Source organism: Neopsephotus bourkii, unplaced genomic scaffold (assembly GCF_033783945.1).
Source record: "Neopsephotus bourkii isolate Nb327-2 ecotype Australia unplaced genomic scaffold, CSIRO-AGI_Nbou_v1 NB_360, whole genome shotgun sequence".
Taxonomy (NCBI): Eukaryota; Metazoa; Chordata; class Aves; order Psittaciformes; family Psittacidae; genus Neopsephotus; species Neopsephotus bourkii.
In genome coordinates this window covers 1,289,682-1,311,502 of record NW_026900866.1, presented here as the reverse complement: position 1 = coordinate 1,311,502, position 21,821 = coordinate 1,289,682, and the positions used below count along the sequence as shown (strand labels likewise).

The 21,821-nt window shown below is 36.9% G+C and overlaps 1 protein-coding gene across 1 annotated transcript in view; it reads left to right on the top strand.

Annotated features, from left to right (window-relative positions):
- The window catches only part of USH2A (usherin), a 375,196-nt gene that overhangs the window by 200,249 nt on the left and 153,126 nt on the right, over positions 1–21,821 (top strand). The window contains exons 37-38 of the mRNA XM_061348575.1: positions 814–976; positions 18,041–18,220. Coding sequence (XP_061204559.1) covers positions 814–976; positions 18,041–18,220 — 343 coding nt within the window. The remainder of the gene's footprint in view (positions 1–813; positions 977–18,040; positions 18,221–21,821) is intronic.

The window sequence follows — 21,821 nt, the reverse complement described above, 5'->3', positions numbered from 1 at the left end:
ATGTTTCAAGGACAGAGCAAGTATGTTTGGTTGTTTTGATGGCAGGTGTGGCACATGAAAAATAACATTTATTATCACTCCCATGAACTTGTATTTGTGAGGCACTTAGAAAGGTGTGAAAGCATCTTCTACCTTAGAAAATACCAGATAAATCATGTATGAAAAACAAACTTGTTGCCATAAATAAAGGATTAGCAAATTATTTTGTTCCATAGCACTATTCACTACAAGTTGTGAAATTTCAGTGCTAAATTTCTATAATATTGAATGAGTATTTATATTAAAAAGTTATAATATTTTATTTTCTCTTAAAGGCCTACTTTTAATTGCAAATTAAATCTGTTAAGTGAAATTGAAAGATAATTCAGGGAGCAACAAATACTCTCCAAAGAATATTTTTTCTGTATCAACTATCTGTAATAATTTGCTGCAGCATTTTAATGCATTTTCCTTACAGTTGTCTTTTAAAATATAGAAACTAAAAAAAAATCTGTGGTTTTCTATTTCTGCTTCCTCCACTAATGCTAAGCTGAAATTATTCACCCACATGAGGTGCAATGGTGTTTTTAAGAAATTAATTGTTATTTCCCAGTTTCTTGTTCCCTGTTCCTTACAGGTGTCTCTGTATAAAGTGTGTTAGTTGCTGGACAGCTTCAAGAAAACGCAGATGAAATGAAAGTAAAATGCTTCAAAATTAAGACACTTACAGTGTTTTTTCCAGAGAAATAACTTTTCTTTTTATCTTGCATTTCTCATTCCTTCTCTCTTTATAAACCATGGCAATAAACCTTGATCTTATGGCTGAACTTACAGGTAGAAGCTTGGACTATGGAAGCTTCCCCACAGGGAACAATTGATGTATTTGCTACTGTTAATGGGTCCAAAGAAGTTCAATTAAAATGGCTTTCCCCAAATAATCCTAATGGAAAATTGGCTTACACAGTCCTTGTCACTGGTCTCTTCTATGATGATCAAGGTAATATGTGTAATCATTTCATTGATATTCCATTTAATTTTTTCCTTAATTCCTTTAGCACTATATATTTCCTGCTTGTTTTGTCACTCCATTGATTATTTTAGAATTATCAATTTTATTCTTTAAGAACAGCTGCTTTGATTTATGGCGCTTTACATTTGTACAAGCACATAAATTGCCAAATAAAGATAAGCCTCCTGCACTCATTTGCTCTCTAGATATACACAAAGAGCCTTATCTCACAACCTTAACTCAGATAAGGAAGCTAGACTCACCAAATTTCAGGTTCTTTGCTTATATAAGTGGGGGGCATTCATGAGAGTTGTTCATAATATAGTTGATCATGGGTATATTTGAAATTTATGTAAACAGTCATAAAGAATTAAGGCTTACAAACAGCCAGGTACCTAAAAAGTATTCAGTGAAATTAGACACTTATTCCAAAAAAGAAGAAAGGAAAAGTGACTCTATTTCTGTATAACAAACAGACTCAATATCCAAATCAAAAGTTACCTGTTGAATTTTACTGTATTGTGGGCGGCTCTTTTATTTCCACTATTTTTTTTATGGGTTGGACTTTTTGTTTCTTTCTTGTGTGTTTTAAACCTGAACATAGCAATGTGGTCTTGGTGCAAATGTTGCCAAATCAGAGCAGGTAGAGTTAAGACAGGGATGTTAGCCTTGTGTAAAAGGCTATATAACTCACTAAAGAATGTAAAGAAACATGTTTTCCAAATGTGTTACACAAAGTGTGTATTTTTCAGTTGCAAGTAAAATGCTGTGTCCTCTAATTATTATAAAGATGGTAAAGACTTGGGCAGCGAGTAAAAATGAATGTTCACTAAAATGTATGTGAGTGTTTAATATGTCAATTTGAGCTATTAAGCATACTCTAAGCTATGAAAAATAATACAATTTTGTACACAAATAATATTCATGAATTATACCTATATTGTCATTAATTTTTAGTACACTTTAAATAGCATGGTTGACACCAGGCAACTCTACAAATGTTTTCATATACATATAATACAAAATCGGGTTTGAAAATAATGTTTGGCTGACATTTAATCCTTCTGTGTACTGTACACAAATTTAATCAGTCTTGTATATGCAAACACATAATTGAATCAATGATGGCTTCATAACTTGCTTCTTTTTTTGGCTCAGAATGAGAAAGATTTGTTGTTGTCAGTATTGGTGCTAAAGAGAACATACACGCTGTAATTGCTGTCCTCTACAAGGCAGTATATAAACGAATTTGTTTCTGTGCTGTTTGGAGAAACACAATCATTGAAGAATGTAATGTGTGGTAGGAAGTCTGGGTTGACCCCTCACAAAGGCTGTTGTGTTCCCTTTTTTATGCAATGAAGGCTTTGATGTATTCTGCTGTGAAGCACTTCTGTAAGATTAGGAGGAGAAGGAGTGATGATCAATTTGAAAAAGAGGAGAAACATTTTGGCTGGACCCCTGACAGCACAGCCATTTCCGCCAAGGCAGCAGGGTGAATAATGCAAAAGCCATATTCCCCTTGTGTTTAATCTTACATTGTTTTTGCAGAGGAAATTTCTGCTTCCTTTCTAAGTCGTGTCATCCTCGCTTGTCATCCTGTCTCTCAAAACATCAAAATGGTATTAAATGTTGCAAAGCTGTGCAGCTAGAGAACTTTCAAAAGTCAGAACCCATTTGCAGAGCAGCCCTTGTAGAAAATATATTCTGTTCTCGGCAGAATTTTCCTTCAGTTCTTTCCACTGAGAAGTTTACTGATTTCTCCCAGTGGAATCTACTGGAATTTATCGGTTCATGGTTGGCAGTCACAGATTAAGGTAAATGTCGATCCGTAATGACCCTCTACATGTTAGTATTGCAGTAAAGCTGGGCTTTTATGTCAAAGATATCGGAGAGGGAGCTATTACACATGACAGGGGTGATCAAGGGACTCCAGACCAAGGCAAGCATTATTAAATATTGACTAGTTCTGTGATTTATGTAGAGCTGGAGGAAAAAAGTGACTTTTTAACCATTATATATTCTTCAGCAACGAAAACCAGCCATTTATCTCCTGCTGGTAATAAAGAACAGAGTGCCTGCATATTTTAGTAGAGGGAAAACCTGGTCTTATTAATGAGATGGACTCTTTCATGATAACATTTCAGTTTGCTAATTGCCAAAAGCAAAACAGGCAAATTGGAAGCAATTAAAAGAGTTGACTTAAAGTGTCTGCTTTGTTAGTTCAGGTCAGGATAGCCAGGTGGTGGTGAAAGAATCGTTGGGGAATGGAACCCAAAAAATTTCATTACGTTTTTTCACTGTTGCTGAAACTTTGCAATGCTAAATAAATAGTGTTTCCCCCAGAAGTCAGAACTCTAGCACTTGACATTTATTCTGGCTGTTTTGGGGGTTATGCAGGAAGGAAATTAAGCATTAATTCATCAAACTTATATAAGACATCATCTGTTCAGTATATTTACACAAAGCTTATTGAATTCTCTGATGGCTAATTGGTATTTTCTTGACATAATGAACAACTGTATTACATCCTTTTCTGCAACCTCTGTTAAAGAGGCAGGGATTAAAATGTAAAAGTTGGAGGTGGAATTCAGCTAGAGGGCTGTATATAGACATCAAAATAGTTACATGCATCTCTTGAACTGGTGGCCCCCTCAGCAGTAGGTTAAGCTGTCAGTTTGGGAAGCTCAGGAAACAGATTTTGGATCTCGGATCTGAAACGTCATGTAAGTAAGTTTTGAAGATTGTTGCCCAACAAGAGTTTGTTGCAGTAACCACACTGATGCTTTGTAATTTCTGTGTATACAGCTCTCGATTGAAAAAAATCTTCATTTACATTCACTATTATTAATAGAACCTCAAGATTTTGGTAGGAATATCAATCTTTAATAGATGAACATATAATTTCCTGAACAGTGCAGTCACCTTCTCTTTTGAAGAAGCTTAACTCTCTGTTGCAAAGCACTTCAAATATTATTAGATGTCACAATAATGTCTGTTATGAAGGAAGGTGAGATAGGGGAGATTTTGCTTGACTGTCTGTCTGGCCCAGTCATTCCAGCTATGAACTGTTTTTATTTGGAAGTAGATATGCTAAATTGCATAATGCCAAAAACTGCTTTAAAAAATCCCATCAGATACAGAGTATTATAAAAGAAAAATATCACAGATTTTGGCTGTACTTATATAAAAATTTAGTATTTATTTAATTAGTTGGATATCTCTTTCTAAACAAAGTAGAATTAGAGAGCTAAAGAAACCTGAATAAATGCCTAAGCATGTCAGGGCATATTGCAGAGGTAACTATAGTTTGACACTATGAGGGTTATTGTGTTTGATTAAAGCATTGCATTCCTTTTCTCTCTTTTTCAACTGTAGCTTATCTACATTGGAGCTGGAAGGTCTACATTCATACCTGGCATATCTCCCTGGCTTTTTTTTTTTCCCCCTCTTTCCTTTTAAGTAAGTAAGAGATGTTACACCTCTGAGGGACGGACTCATGAGATAGCACTTTAAAAAGTGTGTGAAATCTTTCTGTATAAGTAGAACCCCTGGACAGGGCAAAGGCTACCAGTATGAAAAAGTGGGGTTTTTGTACTGCATGTTGTAATTCTGTATTTTCACACTGCTGTCCCTAATGTATATTATGAAACTCTGCTTGATGTGTTGTTATCTTATCAGTGTCCTACTATACCATATGGTACGTTGAGATAGCAGGTTGATGACATGGAAAGTGTTTAAATAATGTATAACTTAACACTTTCTCTGTCATGAACTTGTTATTCCAACAATTCAGAAACACCAGCCGATCTCATGCTTCAATATTCTATAGAGGTCCACAGGCTTGGCTCCTTTTTCACTCTGTTCCAAATCTTTCAAATTTCACATATGTGAAATATATCTCTGTCTGACTCTTAATATTTTACATACACTGTATTTTTTTTTACCAAATGCCATTCATTGTATTTGTTTAAGATACTGTATAACTGTCCATCCAGCTGTTTTCTGGACAAACACATATCTCATAGGAATTAAAAATGAACAGTCTTGGAGCTTATTTATTATTTCCTTATTATAGTGATCTGTATTTCATTATAGACTCTTTCCTAATGAGGCCTGATCATCTTAAATAATTTTCAAAAGATGTAAAGTTGGTATTTTAGTTTTTTTTTGGGGGGTGGGGAATATTTATCATCTTACAGTAAAAACAGCAATACATCAGTAAAGACTACATTGTAATACATAAAAGCAAGAGAGAGTGTTCAAATTGTCCAGAATTCTTCAAATTCCTGACTTTTGAATCCAATATAAATATTACATAAGGCATGGGAGACTTCAACCTACCAGATGTCTTATGGAAGTACAACATGGCAGAGAGGAAACAGTCCAGGAAGTTCTTGCAAGGTGTGGAACCCAGCTGGTGAATGAGCCAACTAGGGGAGATGCGTGGTTAGATGTGCTGTTCACAAACAGAGAAAGAATGGTGGGTGATGTGTTGTGATATGATGTGGAGGCTGTCTTGGGCAAAGTGATCATGACATGGTTGAATTTGCAACCTTTGGAGAAATCAGGAGAAAGGTCAGCAAAACCTTAGGTTTCCAGAGGGCTGACTTTGGCCTACTTAGGACACTGATTGATGGACTCCCTTGGGAAACAGTACTTCTGGACAAAGGGGTCCAGGAAGGCTGAACACACTTTAAGAATAAAATCTTCAAGGCACAGGAGCAGGCATTCCCTACGTGCCAAAAACCAGACCAGTGGGGAAGAGGCCTGCCTGGCTGAACACGGAGATAGTGCTGGAACTCAGGAAAAAAGAAAATCTATCACCTGTGGAAGAAGGGACTTTTGCCTCGTGAGGAGTATAGGGATGTTGTTACATTATGTAGAGAGAAAGTTAGAAAGGCGAAGCCACAGCTGGAACTAAATCTGGCCTATGCCGTAAAAGATAATAAATAATACTTTTACAAATATATGAGCAATAAAAGGAAGGGTAAAGAAGAACCTCCATCCTTTACTGCATACCAGGGAAGCCTAGTGACCAAGGATGAGGAAAAGGATGAAGTACTTAATGCCACCTTTGCCTCAGGCTTTAATAGTCAGACCAGCATCCTCCAGGTACTCAGTCCCCTGAGCTGGATGACAGAGATAAGGAGCTGATTTAAGTGCCTGTAATCCCGGATGAAGTGGTTAGTGACCTCCTGCTCCACTTTGACATACACAAGTCTGTGGGTCCAGATGGGTTCCACACAAGAGGGCTGAAGGCACTGACAGAGGAGCTCGCCAAGCCACTCCATCACTTATCAGCAGTCCTTTGAAAGTACTTGTTAAAATACAGGAAGGAGATTTGTTGAGCCTGTTTCACCATTCTGATCCATATGTGCATGTTTTCCAAAAGAGTATTTCTTCCCAGAAAACTGCATATAGAGATCAAATATGATTTCAGAAACTGGGGGCTCTGTCCCACTTCTGCAGTGCTCAGGCAACATGTTTTTCTTGCAAAGGCAAGTTGCTCTGCCTCAAGTCATTTAAATCCTGGTTTATCTGTGGAAGAAGCCTTTTGCAAATGGTTAAGCCAGGGCATGAAAAACTTGTATTACCAGACCATAAGCAGCTTTTCTCTCTTACAGCGGAGTTGAAGTTCTTGTAATTATCTGATATTCTTCCAGTTCTCAGAGGACTTGAGGGGGATAGAAAGGTGACAGAACCAGACCCATTTCCTTCAAGTAGTTTCCTGATTCAGCCCCATTTACCCTCAGGGTGCTTTAAATTATGTACAGGGTCATTTTTAATTGCATCTGGATATCTGAAATTAAGTTCTTGTACAGGAAGAATCAGGTATTGCCTCTTTTACAGAGCAGACAGTTGGAGGAAATTCTTATCTTCCTACCTGTGTCAGATGACTGCATTAGCACAAAACCCGAATCCAAATCTGTAGTTCCCTGGATGTTGTGGTGCATCTGAATGCAAGTTTGACATAAAGAGAATCCTTAATTAACTATATGCCCTTAGGGAGTTTCACAAGATGAAGTTGCAGGCTTGTACTCAGAACTCTTTGTTGCTCATGAATGTAGAAGGCAGTGTAAGTTATTTTTAGTTTTCGTTTTGGTTTGGTTTTTTTTTTTTACTTGTAGCTTCTGTTGTTGACGTATCACCCCATTGTTCTTACTTTTCAGCAGTGTAGTTCATCTGTTATTTTTTGTAAAGGGAAAACTATTCATCTGGTAACTGCTTATTTAGAGATGCTGTACCAGAAAGCTTCCTTGCAGCCTACTCATTCTCTCGGCAAACTTCAGAATGCTGACAGCAGAAGGCAACATTTTCTAGTTAAAAAAAAAATAATCCCAGCTGCTACACCTATAAACAAGTTGTCTTTTGCCATTAGAATGTTGTTCATCTAAGCTTTTTAGTTTAATATTTACTATCTCTGTAAATAAATAGGTGGAAACACAGATCATCTATTAATTTGGTTTCTATTAGAAGGTTCGTCTTACAATTCTGATTGAGCACAGTGCATTCAGTACACTCTTCAATCAGAATTCAAATATGTTAAGCAACAGGCGATGTCTGCTGGGGGAAGACATGCCACCTGCATATGCCAGCAGAACTGGGGAGAGGAATACTGAAGCCCCTTAAAGTTCCTAGCCCATTTTGTGTTGAAGGGTAGAGAATGGAGAATGAAAATTCTGTGGGATGTTTTTTCAAAGCTGCAGAAGAAGCTTTACATTTAGATCAGACAATTTAAAAAGAACAATTTTTGAGAATTAAACATGTTTCAGAAATTACTAAAACATTTCTGAGAAACTTGTTAGGCCAATTTTCATAATAAATTTATTTTAGACATGGTAGTATCTATAATTACCTCAAAATATAAATATCCAAGCATAGATTGGAATTTACAGTTGCTGCAGCTGAATATGCAGTACCTGACAATGGATACAAGTTCAAATGTGCTTTAATATTAACAAGAAAAATTCTCTTTCAAAAATGGCAGTATAGTCATTCCATAGATGAAATCAAAACATATGATTTATTTTCAAGACAAGCTATTTTTTAAGAAGAGCTAATTTTTCCTATTGCTGAGTAGTTCTTAAGCCTTTTCTCTTATGCAGCTGAACATTCAAGAAGCTGGTACCAAAGAAATATGAACACTTTTTCCATAGTAGGTGAATATCAGGACTGTGTTTTCTTCCTGCCGTGAATCACTTACCAAAGATGTTTATAATGTGCTGTGTTCCTGTGCCAGGGACAGACCATTATCTATTAAGGGCAGGAAAAGTCATCCCAACTTCACTCCAGTAGTTTAGGACTGTGCAGTAGTCTTAAGCATTCTGCAACCTGAAGTCCCTAGCAGTAATCCTTGTTTATTTTTTTTAATACAATAGGCACACAAAATTTGGCATTACTAATAAGAAAAACGATCCTTTCTTCAAGAAGCTGGCCTAAGGAGAGTAGAGAGCCTTGATTTTAAAAGAATGGTCCAAAAGGGCCATTCAAAAGGAATTGAAATATGAGAAATCATGGACATATTAATGATGTTGGTCATTTACCAGTTGCCTTTGTAAATATAAAGAAATATTTAATGCATTTCAGTTTGTTGTACACTACCTAAGATACATTGGTGCCTTAATATTACTACTGACCCTGAAGCTGCTGAGGTAGTGTTTTCCAGAGCCTCTCTGGAAATATTTTCTGTTATAATTCTCAACCTCTTGTTCTTGGGTTATTTTTCTTCTGGCCTTGCACCTGAAAACCCCAATACTGTTGTTACAGAGGATCTTCATGGGAACCACTATGACACTGTGAGAATTGCCTCTCACCACAACATTTTTACTTCCCAAAACCTAGTACACAACAAAGTAGATAATACTGATTTAAATGCTTGATATGTATTATCCGTTAATATACATACACAGATGTTTAATGAACAGCATCCGACACTTGCATTGTGTTCACATACTCCACGCAGCACACATGGCATCATAAATGGGAATAACAGGGAGCTTGAGCAGTTCCCAATGGAAAGTATATAGTGGCAGAGGAACAACGTCATCCCCACTGTGAGCAACAGCATTGGCATATTCATCATGGTCACCTGCACCAGAGAGATCCCCTCCCTGCTCCCAAAGTGGGGTGGTTTTGTGGGAGCCCTTAGCTGCCTTTTGAAGTCGACTTTTTATCTTTTCAGGTTTTTATATTTCATCCCATTCCTCACCCATTTAATTTGTTTGTCTCCTTAGTTTTAGCTACCAACCTCAGTAAGAAAACTCAATAATCCTTAAAGGTGTTTGAAGGGGTGGGGGTGAAAGAGGATGGGTGATCCATTTTCAAACAGTCATGTTTTAGAGAAGGACTTAGTAATATGCCATTTAAAGTTTTGTTTGAATGGCTAGAAAACTCAGTTTTGCATGCACTTTAAGATAATTATTTGAACTAGCATGATCTCCTTCAGTACCAGATACGCTTTTCTTGGTTGACAGTCTCTCCCCATTTTCTACATTGGATGGTTTCTTTGGTGAAGACTAGCATTAGACTGCAGATAGTGTTTTAATTGATCTTCTGCATTTCTGTTCACATAGTTACTGTTTTGTTACGTATACATAGGTATGTTTTTATAGTGTACTGTGTGATGGTTTTGATGTTACAAAGCAGAATGTAAGGCTGAGCCCTATATCTGTGAGGAACATATTATCAGTTCTTTACAGGCTGAAATCCCTAGTGACTGCCAATAGCAGGATAGTCTCTGAGACTATTCCTGCTCCCTTGGAATAGTGTAGGGAATAACAGCAATCTTCTGGAGATGGCACTGGCAAACAGTATTGAGTAAAAAGGAATTTGCCAATCAGTTCTCCTATGAAATCAGTCTTTTAGTTAATGAATGTCTTCCAGAGTTTTTAACCTATTCGAAGGCTGAGGAGGATGCATTGACAGTGCTTAGGTATCTAAGGTAAATCCTAAAGGCAGAAAACAATTTATGACCTTGGACACAAAATGATTAGTATCAACAATGTAAATACATGACATGCAAATATATGTAATCTGACTATAGAGCTTGCACAGATGAAGAAATTGCATTTGGGTACTTGTCTGTGTTGGTTTTGAACAAATATGCTTCTCTAGAGACTACTGTAAACCCCACATGTGTTCTCAGGTAGAGAAAGCACAATGAAAACTGGAATTTGACAGGCTTTAATGAAGTTTTTATTTGAACTGTATTAGGGTAGATCAAATAGGTTTTGACTATGTAACTTTCTAGTGCTGTACCAGAAAGATCAAGATACTATGACTGGTCATCCTCTATAAAAGATCATTGTGTGCAGTTGATAAGGGTCATTTGTGTTACTCTACCTGGTTTTAACCTAAATAGGCTAGAAGGAGCTGCTCTATAAATAAGTACAATGCTCACCTGTGTGATTCTGTGGTTCTTTCAATCTGCAAGTGCATCATTTATGATGCCTCATGTAAGGTGACTGGAAAAGCCAAAAGAATGCCTTATGTCAAATAAAAATCCTAGATCAAGTTTAGAGCTTCATTTCTTCCAGAGTATTACAACTAAGTGTAATGGCATTTGACAGTATTGAATTTTTTTATATGACTTCTTTCCACTAACTCAGCATTTTGAAAAAAAATGAAGTGTTCTCCCTTTGTGATTGAAAGGGTTAAATAGTACCAATTCATTACCACCCACAAAAGGATTTATTTTGTTCTCATAAATCAGTTTTATTTCACATTTTTATTATTCCCTTGGGTCAGCTGATCCAATTGAAATCAATACAAGTGCAAGTGACACAATCAATCTAGATATTTGATTATGGATTTGAGACTCCCAGTTCTGCTTTGTATGTTTAGCTAGTCTCCTGATAGTGTCCCTGGAGAATGGAAAATTCTTATTGGCATCCATGAATTATGGGCATAGATTCAGAAACCAGATACTGTGATAATCTCTACAGCTTAACACTACACTGAATACCATGTTTTAACTGGAAGGTCTAAATGAGGCAGATTCAATGAGCAAGGCTCATTGTATGTTTCTTATTTTTATGAAAATTCTGTACATCTCAAGACAAAGTGAACCAAATTTACATCTGTGAAAAAGCACAGGAGGTTCCTTTGCCTGTTTCAAAGTGAGGGAAACTGAGCTGTCAAAGAAACAACTGGAGTAGTACAGTGAGAAACCACATCTGCATCTCTGAGCTTTCAGATTTTTGCTGTATGTGGCCATAGTATGTGACCATCACGTTCTTTGAATATTTTCTGGTTTTCAGTCTTAAAACTAAAGGCTGATTTAGTTACCAGGGAAAGAAGTGAAGTTTTTCAATGACGGTAATGTGAACTGTTCCTTATTGACAGTAATATTAGTATTTTGGATTCATAGTTTTTCCACTTTGCTTCAGTGCTTTTAAATTACCCATCTTGCCTCATACAGCAACTCTCTCTAGCCCATGAGAATGAAGGTTTCCTTCATAAGAGAGTCTTTGACTCAGCATGATGGACTGAGAGCAGAGGAAGAAATAGTGCTTCAGGAGACTGAGGTGCAGAATTGTCATTATACTCATCTGAAAAAACAAACACCAAAAGCAAAACACTGAAACAGAACAAAACCACTACAAAATGCAACCTTCCTGCCCCAAACACTGTTGGAAAGAGTAGTTTTGCATCAAAGCACAGAAACCACTTCCCAAGATCAGTATAGCAACTGAGATGACAGTTGGAGAACAGTTCATTATTACAGTTCTTAGGAAAAAAGAGTCACCGGTAATGATTAAGAAAGGTTTTCAGCTGTATTGTATTGGGATAATTGAACTAATGGAAGCTCATGTTGTTTCTTTTGAATGCTGCTCTAGAAACAGTGGGAAAGGGAGAGAGGGAGAGAAGAAAAATCTTAGCTGGGGGGGAAGGAGTAGCTTGTGTGGAAGTTAAAGCTGAAGGATAGGTAAGAAAAGAAGACAGAAAGCAGCCCAGGGACAGAAAATGGTGGACAATGAGGGTGAAGTATGGGGAAAAGGAGTGATAAAGTGAACTCTTGTTTCATTTTTATTTTGCTCTTCTGACATTAACTTCTTCTGTGGCTAATGTTTAACCTCTCTATACTTACACACGTATAAAGCAGGCAAAACAATAACTGTGTTTGTGCTAGTTTACTAAATAATCTTTGATTAATTCTTTAGATTCTTATATGTACCGTTCCTTGATGTGAATTTTTGCTACCTTTATTCTTTCTGTAGTATTCTACAGTGGTAATAGTTCTGCTTCTACCTGTCTGAATATTATGGAGCAACATGCTCTTTAATGTAAAATATGTTATCAGGGCCTGTATATACATAATGGAAGTGCTATAGATTGGTAATAGTATTTTAGAGCATGGCTCAAAGCCTTACAGTCACTCAAAAATACCTTTGGCATGTAGTAGCATGTAATACGTAGTGTACTTTTGTGATAGAACTCTTGCGTTATCTTGAAATAGTGATAGTAAAAGAAAATGATAGCTCATTAAACATTTGTGATGATAAAACTCAAGCATTTAATGCTTTTTTACCTTTTTTACCTGTTTTTACCTTTTAGGTGTAAATTTCTCTTCATTTCACAAACTACAGTCCTGTAATATCATTTAAATTCAGACAAATCTGGGGGCAAGACGTCAGCCAATTTTTAGGACAACTCAGACATAAAGAGGTAGAAATCTATTTTATTAAGGTGGCTCAGTTGTTGAAGTGCCATAGGAATACCAGTAGAGAAGTATAAGAAAGTTCTGCATGACAGCTAGCTTTTCTTGATTAGGAAAAGAAAAGCCCATAAGTACATAGTAATATTTTTCACAAGCACAGTCTCCTTGCTGCCTGAAGTCAAAAGTATAGTTCTGTCAGTGGGTTTGTGATACTGACACATTAGATTGCTTATGTTTAAACTTATTACTTGCATAGTCACAAATGCAGTGGTAGTAATAGAAGCATTTGGTATTTGCCCACATATATGAAACATGCAGTTTTTCTGCTTGATACATAAGAAAGAAACATCTTTCCTTAAAACCCATCAAGACGGAGTACCTTTGAATGTGTCAAATTCTAGGGGAAAAAGCCTAGTTTTTAAATGTGAGATGAATCTGTTTAGTTTGTATGATTTCTTTTCCCCATTGCAGTCTTTGTCATGAAAATAATTCCATGTTGTACCATTTGCCACGCTCCTGACAACCTTTGCCACATGAATAAGATATCAGAACACTAATTACTAATATACAGGATTCTGTGTCTGCTGATACTATACTGTACTCCTATGACCTTGTCAATATTATGTATTCCGATTGGCTGTCCATTTCACCTCTTTCCCACAAGTTAATAAGGCTGTAAAAAGGAGAGAACTTGAAATCACCAGCCAGTCAAATTACAGAATATTGAAAAGGTCAGAGCAGTATAGCACACATGAAAAAATTAGGGAATATATGAGGCATTAAAATTCTTGTGACAATGATTATAACAAGAATGGAAAAGGGATACCTGTTTCTGTTATTTCAATCTAGTGAACCCCATAGGATGATGAGCCCAGGACAGCAGTAATTTATGCGCCACTGACCCACAGGAGCTTTATTCACCTATTTACGGGGTAGTAACAGGAATGCACAGCTGCTTGGGAGCCCCTTTCAGAGGGTCCACCCAAAACCGTAGTGAAACTTCAAACACCGATATTCATCGGCTAGAGTGCTGTGTGAATCTTAGCACTTTTAAACAATGGATATTTGTATATCTTTTTTGCATGAGCATGTTATATTACTTGACTATGTTTCAAGTATGCTTGGTTTTTTAAGTATGGATATGGGTGTTCTTTAGCTGTAATTTCTTCATTTGGATGTTTTCCTGAAACACTGAGATGCTTTGATCTGGTATAAACTAGGAATAAACTGGTGTTTCCCAAATATCAGACCTAATCAAACAGATCCCTCAGAAACACCAGGGGAAACATGGATTCTTATGAGTGTGAAGGCTAGTAAAACAACATGACTGTCAAGGTGCGGAAATATTGAAAGATGCATGGGGCAGCCTTTTATGTCTGCAAAGGCTTTAGTCTTTTTTGTGAAGTTACGGGAGATAGTGGCTCTGAACACCTTTCCATCTGAACCCATCTTTTGGTGCTGGAGTCTTGAAGGACATGGTAAGCCAGTTCTGGGAGTTTGATTTCTGCTTCCTTAGGTTGTTAGGTCAAGTCCTTGTTAGATTGTTCACATTAGCTCTGTCTTGAGGGGATCTTGCTTGTTGGAGTGCTGGTGACTGTTCATGGCAGGAGTTACAAGAGAGAAATGTGCAGGAACAAGGAAGTATGCTGGTAGAAACCACTTTTCTGAAGCAAAACAATGCCTCTGAGTGTCTGAGGCAGCTGCTGTTTAGATCTGTGGCAGAATTGCTGATAGGTTACAGTGGGACCTGTGAGTAGGATGGAGAGGAAAACACATGAAAAGTGGGAGAGGGCTCATGGACTTCTCTCACAAATAGGGTCCACATTGAAGCAGTCTAGGCAGGAATGGCACAGAGTGATATGACAGGGTTATTGCTGTATCACTTTCTGTCAGGCTGACTGAACCTATGTGTCTGCATTTTCCAGCCCACTGAAAACAAAGTTCAGGCAGTGAGAAGTGGCAAAGCTTCATATTGCATCTCATCCCCAGTAAGACCTGCATTTTAAAAAAGTTCCTCTAATATTATATATGCCACTAGTAGTAAGTTACTTGGCTGGGAACTGGGATAAAATCCCTTTTGTCTGTGTAAAATTCAGATTAGGAAACTTGTGAGTATTCCTCAGCTTTTTATTAGAAGCAATGAAACATTTTGAACTGATATGTTGTCTATCTCATTGTGAATTTGCAAGTTCATTTTTGACCTGAATAAAATGGTTATGTAATTACATACTTCTTGTAATTATTGAGTAATTATATACTTCTTATAATTGCCGAGTAATCACTCTGCTATAACTAGAATGTAATGTTACAACTAATTGTATAATTACTGTATATTAATGTTGTTATTCAGGCAACTTGGAATAGAGTGTTATCCTTTTAATTCTTTTCCTGTTACTCAAAACTGTATTTTTAAAAAGCTGATAAAGTTAGCCACTGGAAGAAAGACTAATAGTGAAATAAAAATAGCAGCAGAGGAAGTACACGCTTTCATTCTGGGCTCAGGTGGATGAGAGTAAATATTAACATGTTAAGACTACCGTTAATAGAAAAAGTTTAATTTTCTCAGGAGCTGAGCACATAAATTGCTGTTCGGGACTCTCCTTTTATGCTTGAGATTTGTATCAATCCCATGTGCCTTAATCTGTCAACACCAGATTTTTAATCTTTCCTTCACATTATAGGTGAAACATTTAAGAAATGCACCTCTTTTCACAGCCAGTCCTTAAGGGCCTTCAGAATCTATGTCAGTTGACCATTTCTAATGGCTTTATTGTTGTTAACAAAACAATGGGTGTTGTTGGGTGTGCTTCACAAATAATGTGTCATGGTCTGCCTGCAGGTGCATAGAAAAACTGTGATAGATAATGGGGAAAATGTGCTTTGTTGGATTGTTTCTACTCACAAACCTCACATAGGGACAGTTTCACAAATGTGCAGAAGGAGGGTTTCATATAGAATTTAAGAGCTAAGATCAGGTAATGCAGAGACATGTTTATGTTGTTGGCTAGGGACATAAGGGTAAAACTAGACAAAATAACTCTGCTTCTGCAGAATTGGTATGTCTGTGGAATGTGTAAAACGTGGTGGTTCTTACATCATAAGAAGTTTTGCCTCCACTGCTGTTTATAAAATGGAGTCTCTCAGGCTAATGTAAAATTCAGTGAAAACCAGAATAAATCCATCAGTTTTCATGATGTCATTTTACATTTGCACTACTGTTGTTGTTTAGGTAGTCTGGTGCTACGGCATGGTGTAATCCAAGTAGAATTTCATAGAATCATAGAATGGTTAGGGTTGGAAAGGACCTTAAGATCATCAAGTTCCAATCCCCCTGCCATGGGCAGGGACACCTCGCTCTAAACCATATCACCCAAGGCCTCGTCTAACCTGGACTTGAACACTGCCAGGGATGGAGCATTCACAACCTCGTTGGGCAACCTATTCCAGTGCCTCACCACCCTAACAGGAAAGAATTTCCTCCTTACATCCAATCTAAACTTCCCCTGTTTAAGTTTTAACCCATTAACCCTTGTCCTACCACTACAGTCCCTAATGAAGAGTCCCTCCCAAGCATCCCTATAGGCCCCCTTCAGATACTGGAAGGCTGCTATGAGGTCTCCACGCAGCCTTCTCTTCTCCAGGCTGAACAGCCCCAACTTTCTCAGCCGATCTTCATATGGGAGGTGCTCCAATCCCCTGATCATCCTCATGGCACTCCTCTGGACTTGTTCCAACAGTTCCATGTCCTTTTTATGTTGAGGACACCAGAACTGCACACAGTACTCCAAGTGAGGTCTCACAAGAGCAGAATAAAGGGGCAGGATCACCTCCTTGGACCTGCTGGTCACACTCTTTTTGATGCAGCCCAGGATATGGTTGGCTTTCTGGGCTGCAAGCACACAATGAAGCTGGCTCATGTTCATTTTCTCATCGGCCAGCACCCCCAAGCCCTTCTCCTTAGGGCTGCTCTGAATCTCTTCTCTGCCCAGCCTGTAGCTGTGCCTGGGATTGCTCCGACCCAGGTGTAGGACCTTGCACTTGGCATGGATAAGCTTCATGAGGTTGGCATCAGCCCACCTCACGAGCATGTCAAGGTCCCTCTGGATGGCATTCCTTCCCTCCAGTGTATCAACCGAACCACACAGCTTGGTGTCATCGGCAAACTTACTGAGGGCGCACTCAATCCCACTGTCCATGTCAGTGACGAAGATGTTAAACAAGACCGGTTTCAACACCGATCCCTGAGGGACACCACTCGTTACTGGTCTCCAGCCGGACATTGAGCCATTGACCACAACTCTTTGCGTGCAGCCATCCAGCCAGTTCTTTATCCACTGAGTGGTCCATTCATCAAATTGATGTCTCTTTTTGAGCAACAAGAAACTAGACTACAAGGCAGATTTATAAAGCTATCCCCCTCCCCAAAACCTCAGAAAGTAAATTTTCCATATGTTACAAGCAGAATAACTGAAAACACCCTTTATGCATCAATGTGAACATCACAATAATGGAATAGCTTGGACCTGTACCATAAGTGAATGACAGGTTTTTTTATATGGCATGGTGGATAGTAGTAATAATATTAGCCATTGATATAGCACTTAATATGTTCAAAATATTGGGTAATCTTGCAGCTTTATTCTCAGATATGTGAGTGAAATCTTCATCAAGTCAAAAAAGGTTGTTACTTGACATACATTTTACTATTATTGTTATTATTATTCTTTTCCAGTCTTACTGATCCAGTATTTTGGGAAGGTTTTTGTTCTTGTGGTTATTTTTATAGGGTAAAATATTGTCTTGAGTTTGAGATCTTCAAAGGGTTGTAAAGGACATATAGGTTGCTGTGGTGTCCTCTGTTAATGTCAGCTGATGACTGAACACTTCACATCCTTGTTTTATCTTTGAGAGGACTGCAGGCCATGCTGGAAAGTATGTGTGTCTTACTGAAGATGACTAATTCTTATGTAAACAGTTAGCTTGTAACTCCTAAGGTAAGCAATTTTCTAGTGAATTCAACAAGTTTTACTAGTCATTCATAGGCATAAGAATTAACCTTAATGTTTTGAATTTGCAGTTATCACAAACTGTTCTAGAATATGGGTAATTTCTGAAATCTGGCATCTGTTTGCAGTATAGCAGTCAGCTTTGCAATTTTATGATTGATTTAGTTTCCAAGAAGTTCTACAAGTACCACAAACTGTGGCAAAAGAAGGTGAAATTGGTGAATAATATGTTTTCTTCCAAATAGGACTTTTTATTTTGGCATTTATGGTATCAATGGCAACTTTTAATTTAAGTACAAATAAGACTTAGTTCATAAAGACAATGAATTGTAGCAGTTACAAGGTCTAATATTTGTTCTCCCTGTACCCCTTCTTTTCCCCTAACAGCTAATGCTAATTATTCTATTGTAAATGGTACTCGGATGTTATTCAGCAGCAACGAATCCCATGTATGGGTGCCCATTAAAGGACTGATTCCATTTTCTAACTACACAGTACAAGTGAATGCTTCCAACAGCCAGGGCAGCTTGATAAGTGATGCTATAACAGTAGTCATGCCTCCAGGAGGTAAGTATGAAAAAGTGCTTTCTCTCTGCATGTAACAATTACCAAATAATCTGCTGAACAAAACTTGATGTATTATTGCAAGTGAAGAATGGAAGTTCAGAAGAATATGTTTGTATTAGTAGTTCTAACAAAATTGTTCTTTTCAGCTTCTAGTTTGTCATTCTTAGTTTAAGAGCTAGAGAATGTAAACAGGTAGTTGTATGGTTAACATGTAATGTAGGTTAGAAGCGCACTATATACTTCATTCCTTTTGCTGTGAATGGCGCTGTACTCTATCATGAGTGGCTAATCTAGTCTAAGAATATAGAAAAGGTCACCTGCATTTTGTAACCTGTTTTAGAGCAAAAGTTACAAGTGCTGACAAAGATCTCTTACTGGATAGACTTAGATAATTTATTTAATAGAAAAGCCATTGGTAAAATATCAAGCCAGAATCCATTAGATGGTGTAGCTGTAAGTCAATTGCAATGTGCTGATTTACAGTGAATGAGGATCCAAGCCACTTTGGATGTTATCTTCATTAAAATTTCAAATAAAAAAGGCTTGAGCAGGTACTCTCTAAGCACTGTGTACAATTTATTTTCATTTGTAATCTTTTTTTATGAAAGCTTAAATTTATAGCTGGTGCATATATATTCCTGTTGCATTCTCTTTTCATGAACATCCTAATGAATTAGTTTTTGTTGAATAAATGCCAGTGGAAACAATGAATTTAAGGCAATTTTGAATTTTGAATTCTAATGTGAGAGCTCAACTTGCTCTTGAGAGGTTTAACTGTAGCTGCTCATCAGGAGTAGTGTAGATTGATAGAACGTTTGAAAGTAAAATAAAGAAAAAAGGCAAAGGAAAACAAACAAACAAAATCCCATAAACCTTACATCTTAAAAATACACTTGAAAGAGTTTTAGATATATGGATTGACTTTGGGGCCATCCAATAGAACAGCTTCTGAGAAGTGAACAAATAAAATGCAGAGTCTGTATGACACATTACTGAGGAATACAGAAAAGGTAAATTCCCAGAAGATTTTATGCTTTTCTAATCTAATCTACACCTAATATTAACAAATATACATTGTCATATAACAATAAAACTGTTTTATTGCTTTCTTAACACAGAGAAGTTTGATGCTGAGATTTCTAATCCCAGTGTCACACTTCAGTTTTGCATGCAGAAATAGCAAAATTTGGTAATGAAAATTTTACCAAAGGAGAAGGTAAGGGATCTTTATAGATGGCCAAGGATGTATACAGGTTTATGACAGCTGTTAAGATATACTTTCTTTCATCATTAGGTTGTTGTTGATTACAATTAGAAAACTTATAGCTTTGAAATTATCTTTTTTATGACCTTGTGGTAGTTTAAAAGCAATACCTCATTGATTAAATAGGTTTTAGTTCATGCTTCCTTTTAGTTAATGATCTGAAAACATATTATCCTGATTTACACATAAAATCATGCTGAAAAGCATGTGGCATTCAGTAGGGTATGTGTGTTTAAGTAGAATTAAATTAGCAGTGAGAGTTATTAACGAAATCTTCCGTACTATTATCCAGTGGACTGTGATCTGTGGTGAAATGAATAATAAATGAAGCAGTGCATATGAGAGTGCTCTCACTATATGTGTGCACACATGCAGATGCACACAAGTGTATATCTAGGCAAATGTATGTTTACCATGTTTATGAAGATGACTTTTTGGGTTCCATGCAATTCTATTGCATGCTAAATTTTGAGTGTAGTGGTAATTTTACACCGGGCTGTATTCAGTGCCTTCACTTACAAACACTTTTTGTAAATCGTTAAACAAAATCTAGATGCTAGTAAAACCAGAAGGAATTTTATTTTCTGTGGGGTGTGCTTCATGAAGCTTGTTGGAAGTCTATGTAAGAGAACGAGTGATAGAGGACAAAAGAGTATTACATTCTGAAGTTACTGCAGGTCACAATTATGCTCCGAATTTTCTTTTAACATGCATTTCTTTAGTTTTCATTTTGTTTTTACTTCAAAGGCATTGAACATGATAGAAAGCACACCATATCTTTAATGTTACCTGATTGAATACACCTTCATTTCTCATCAAGCTGATTTACCACACTTAAAGTCAATGTTTTAAAAAAAATCTCAGAAATAAGGAATTTATTTTATCTTAGCTCTTGAGTAAAATTGCAATGCAGGTTCAAGTGTTCTTGGAAAGATGAAAAAAAAAAAAAAAACCAAAACAAAAACCAAACAGAATCCTAATGTTAATCCATAAATATGAAACTTTCTTTTCACCCTTACCCTGTAGTGGTCTGGAGTTACTAATTGGGTTAGGATTTCAACTCTTAATAGGACTTGGTGCATTAGTGTTTTGTATGCATGGAATTCAGCATTTAGTTTAATAAGTGGTTGACATTGGTGATGTCCCTTAATTTGCTTAAATCTAATTGGCTCTTTTATCAGTCAAACCTGTATGGATTGGCAATTGATCAGAAAGGGTCAGCCATGACTGTGCATGTACTTAAATGCTAGAACCACCAGTTAAATTTGCTGTTTCATAATAAGAAGCTGAAACCATGAGAGCAAATTATCTTCAGAGTCAGAAGGCAAAAGAAAGCATAGAAGTTTTTCAGGATGTTCAAGTTCAGAACAAAGGCATTATGGAGTATATAAATTTTAAATACACTGCTTTTTGCCTCAAGACTTAAACCTTTTTTTCCAGATGAACTGGAATCTCTGAAAATGTCTGTTACATCAAAGAACTGCATACAAAGCTAAAAGAGATGGAAGAAGCATAAAAGGGCATAGTTTAAAATGATTAGTGACAGATTTCAGACCACATAGAAAGAAGTTAATATTTTTTAGTTTTATATTTTTTTCCAAAAAGAATAAATTTGTTCTATTTATCTTGGCCTAAAGTGCTTTGGGAGGAGTTGTAAAAAATAACATACTAGCTGGTGCTTCACATTAATCTGAGGTTGCCAGCCAGTAAAAAATCTGGAGAATAAATTGTATTAGAAATAATCGAATCAGGTAAATGAATTGAAATGATACAGGGGGATTTAAATCTGCAGAAATCTGGGAGAAAATCTTCTATACTGAATTCTTGGTTATATATTTTCCTTCTTAGTAAGTGCTATTTCTGGTGTAGTGGCACATAGAAGACCCTGTTAATTTAGGATTTCTTTTTAATAAGACATGGTAAGCTAACAGCAAACAAAGTTTCAGTCACTAGAGCTAATAGCTTATACGCCAGCTAAGTCTGTTTGTTCACTTCCTTCAACCACAAGAGCCCTAATATGTAAGGGAATAAGAAGTGTGAGCAGAAAGAAAGAAGATAGATTATGTTGGAAAAATTAGATGTAAAAGAGGTAGCAGAGAGAGACAAACTGCATATCAGATGGGAAGCAGGAACATGGAGGCTCAATCACTACCTCCAAAGCACATAAAAGGACTAGATTCCTAAGTAATGACAAGAGATATGAGGCTCGCTGTGGATGGTAAATCTGTATCCCGTTGCAGAGTTGTCTTTGTGTGGGTGCTTCTGTTGGGGTCTACAAACCGTTTATCTGATGCTGACTTATCTATAGAAAAATCTCCAAGAACTGATATATATTTC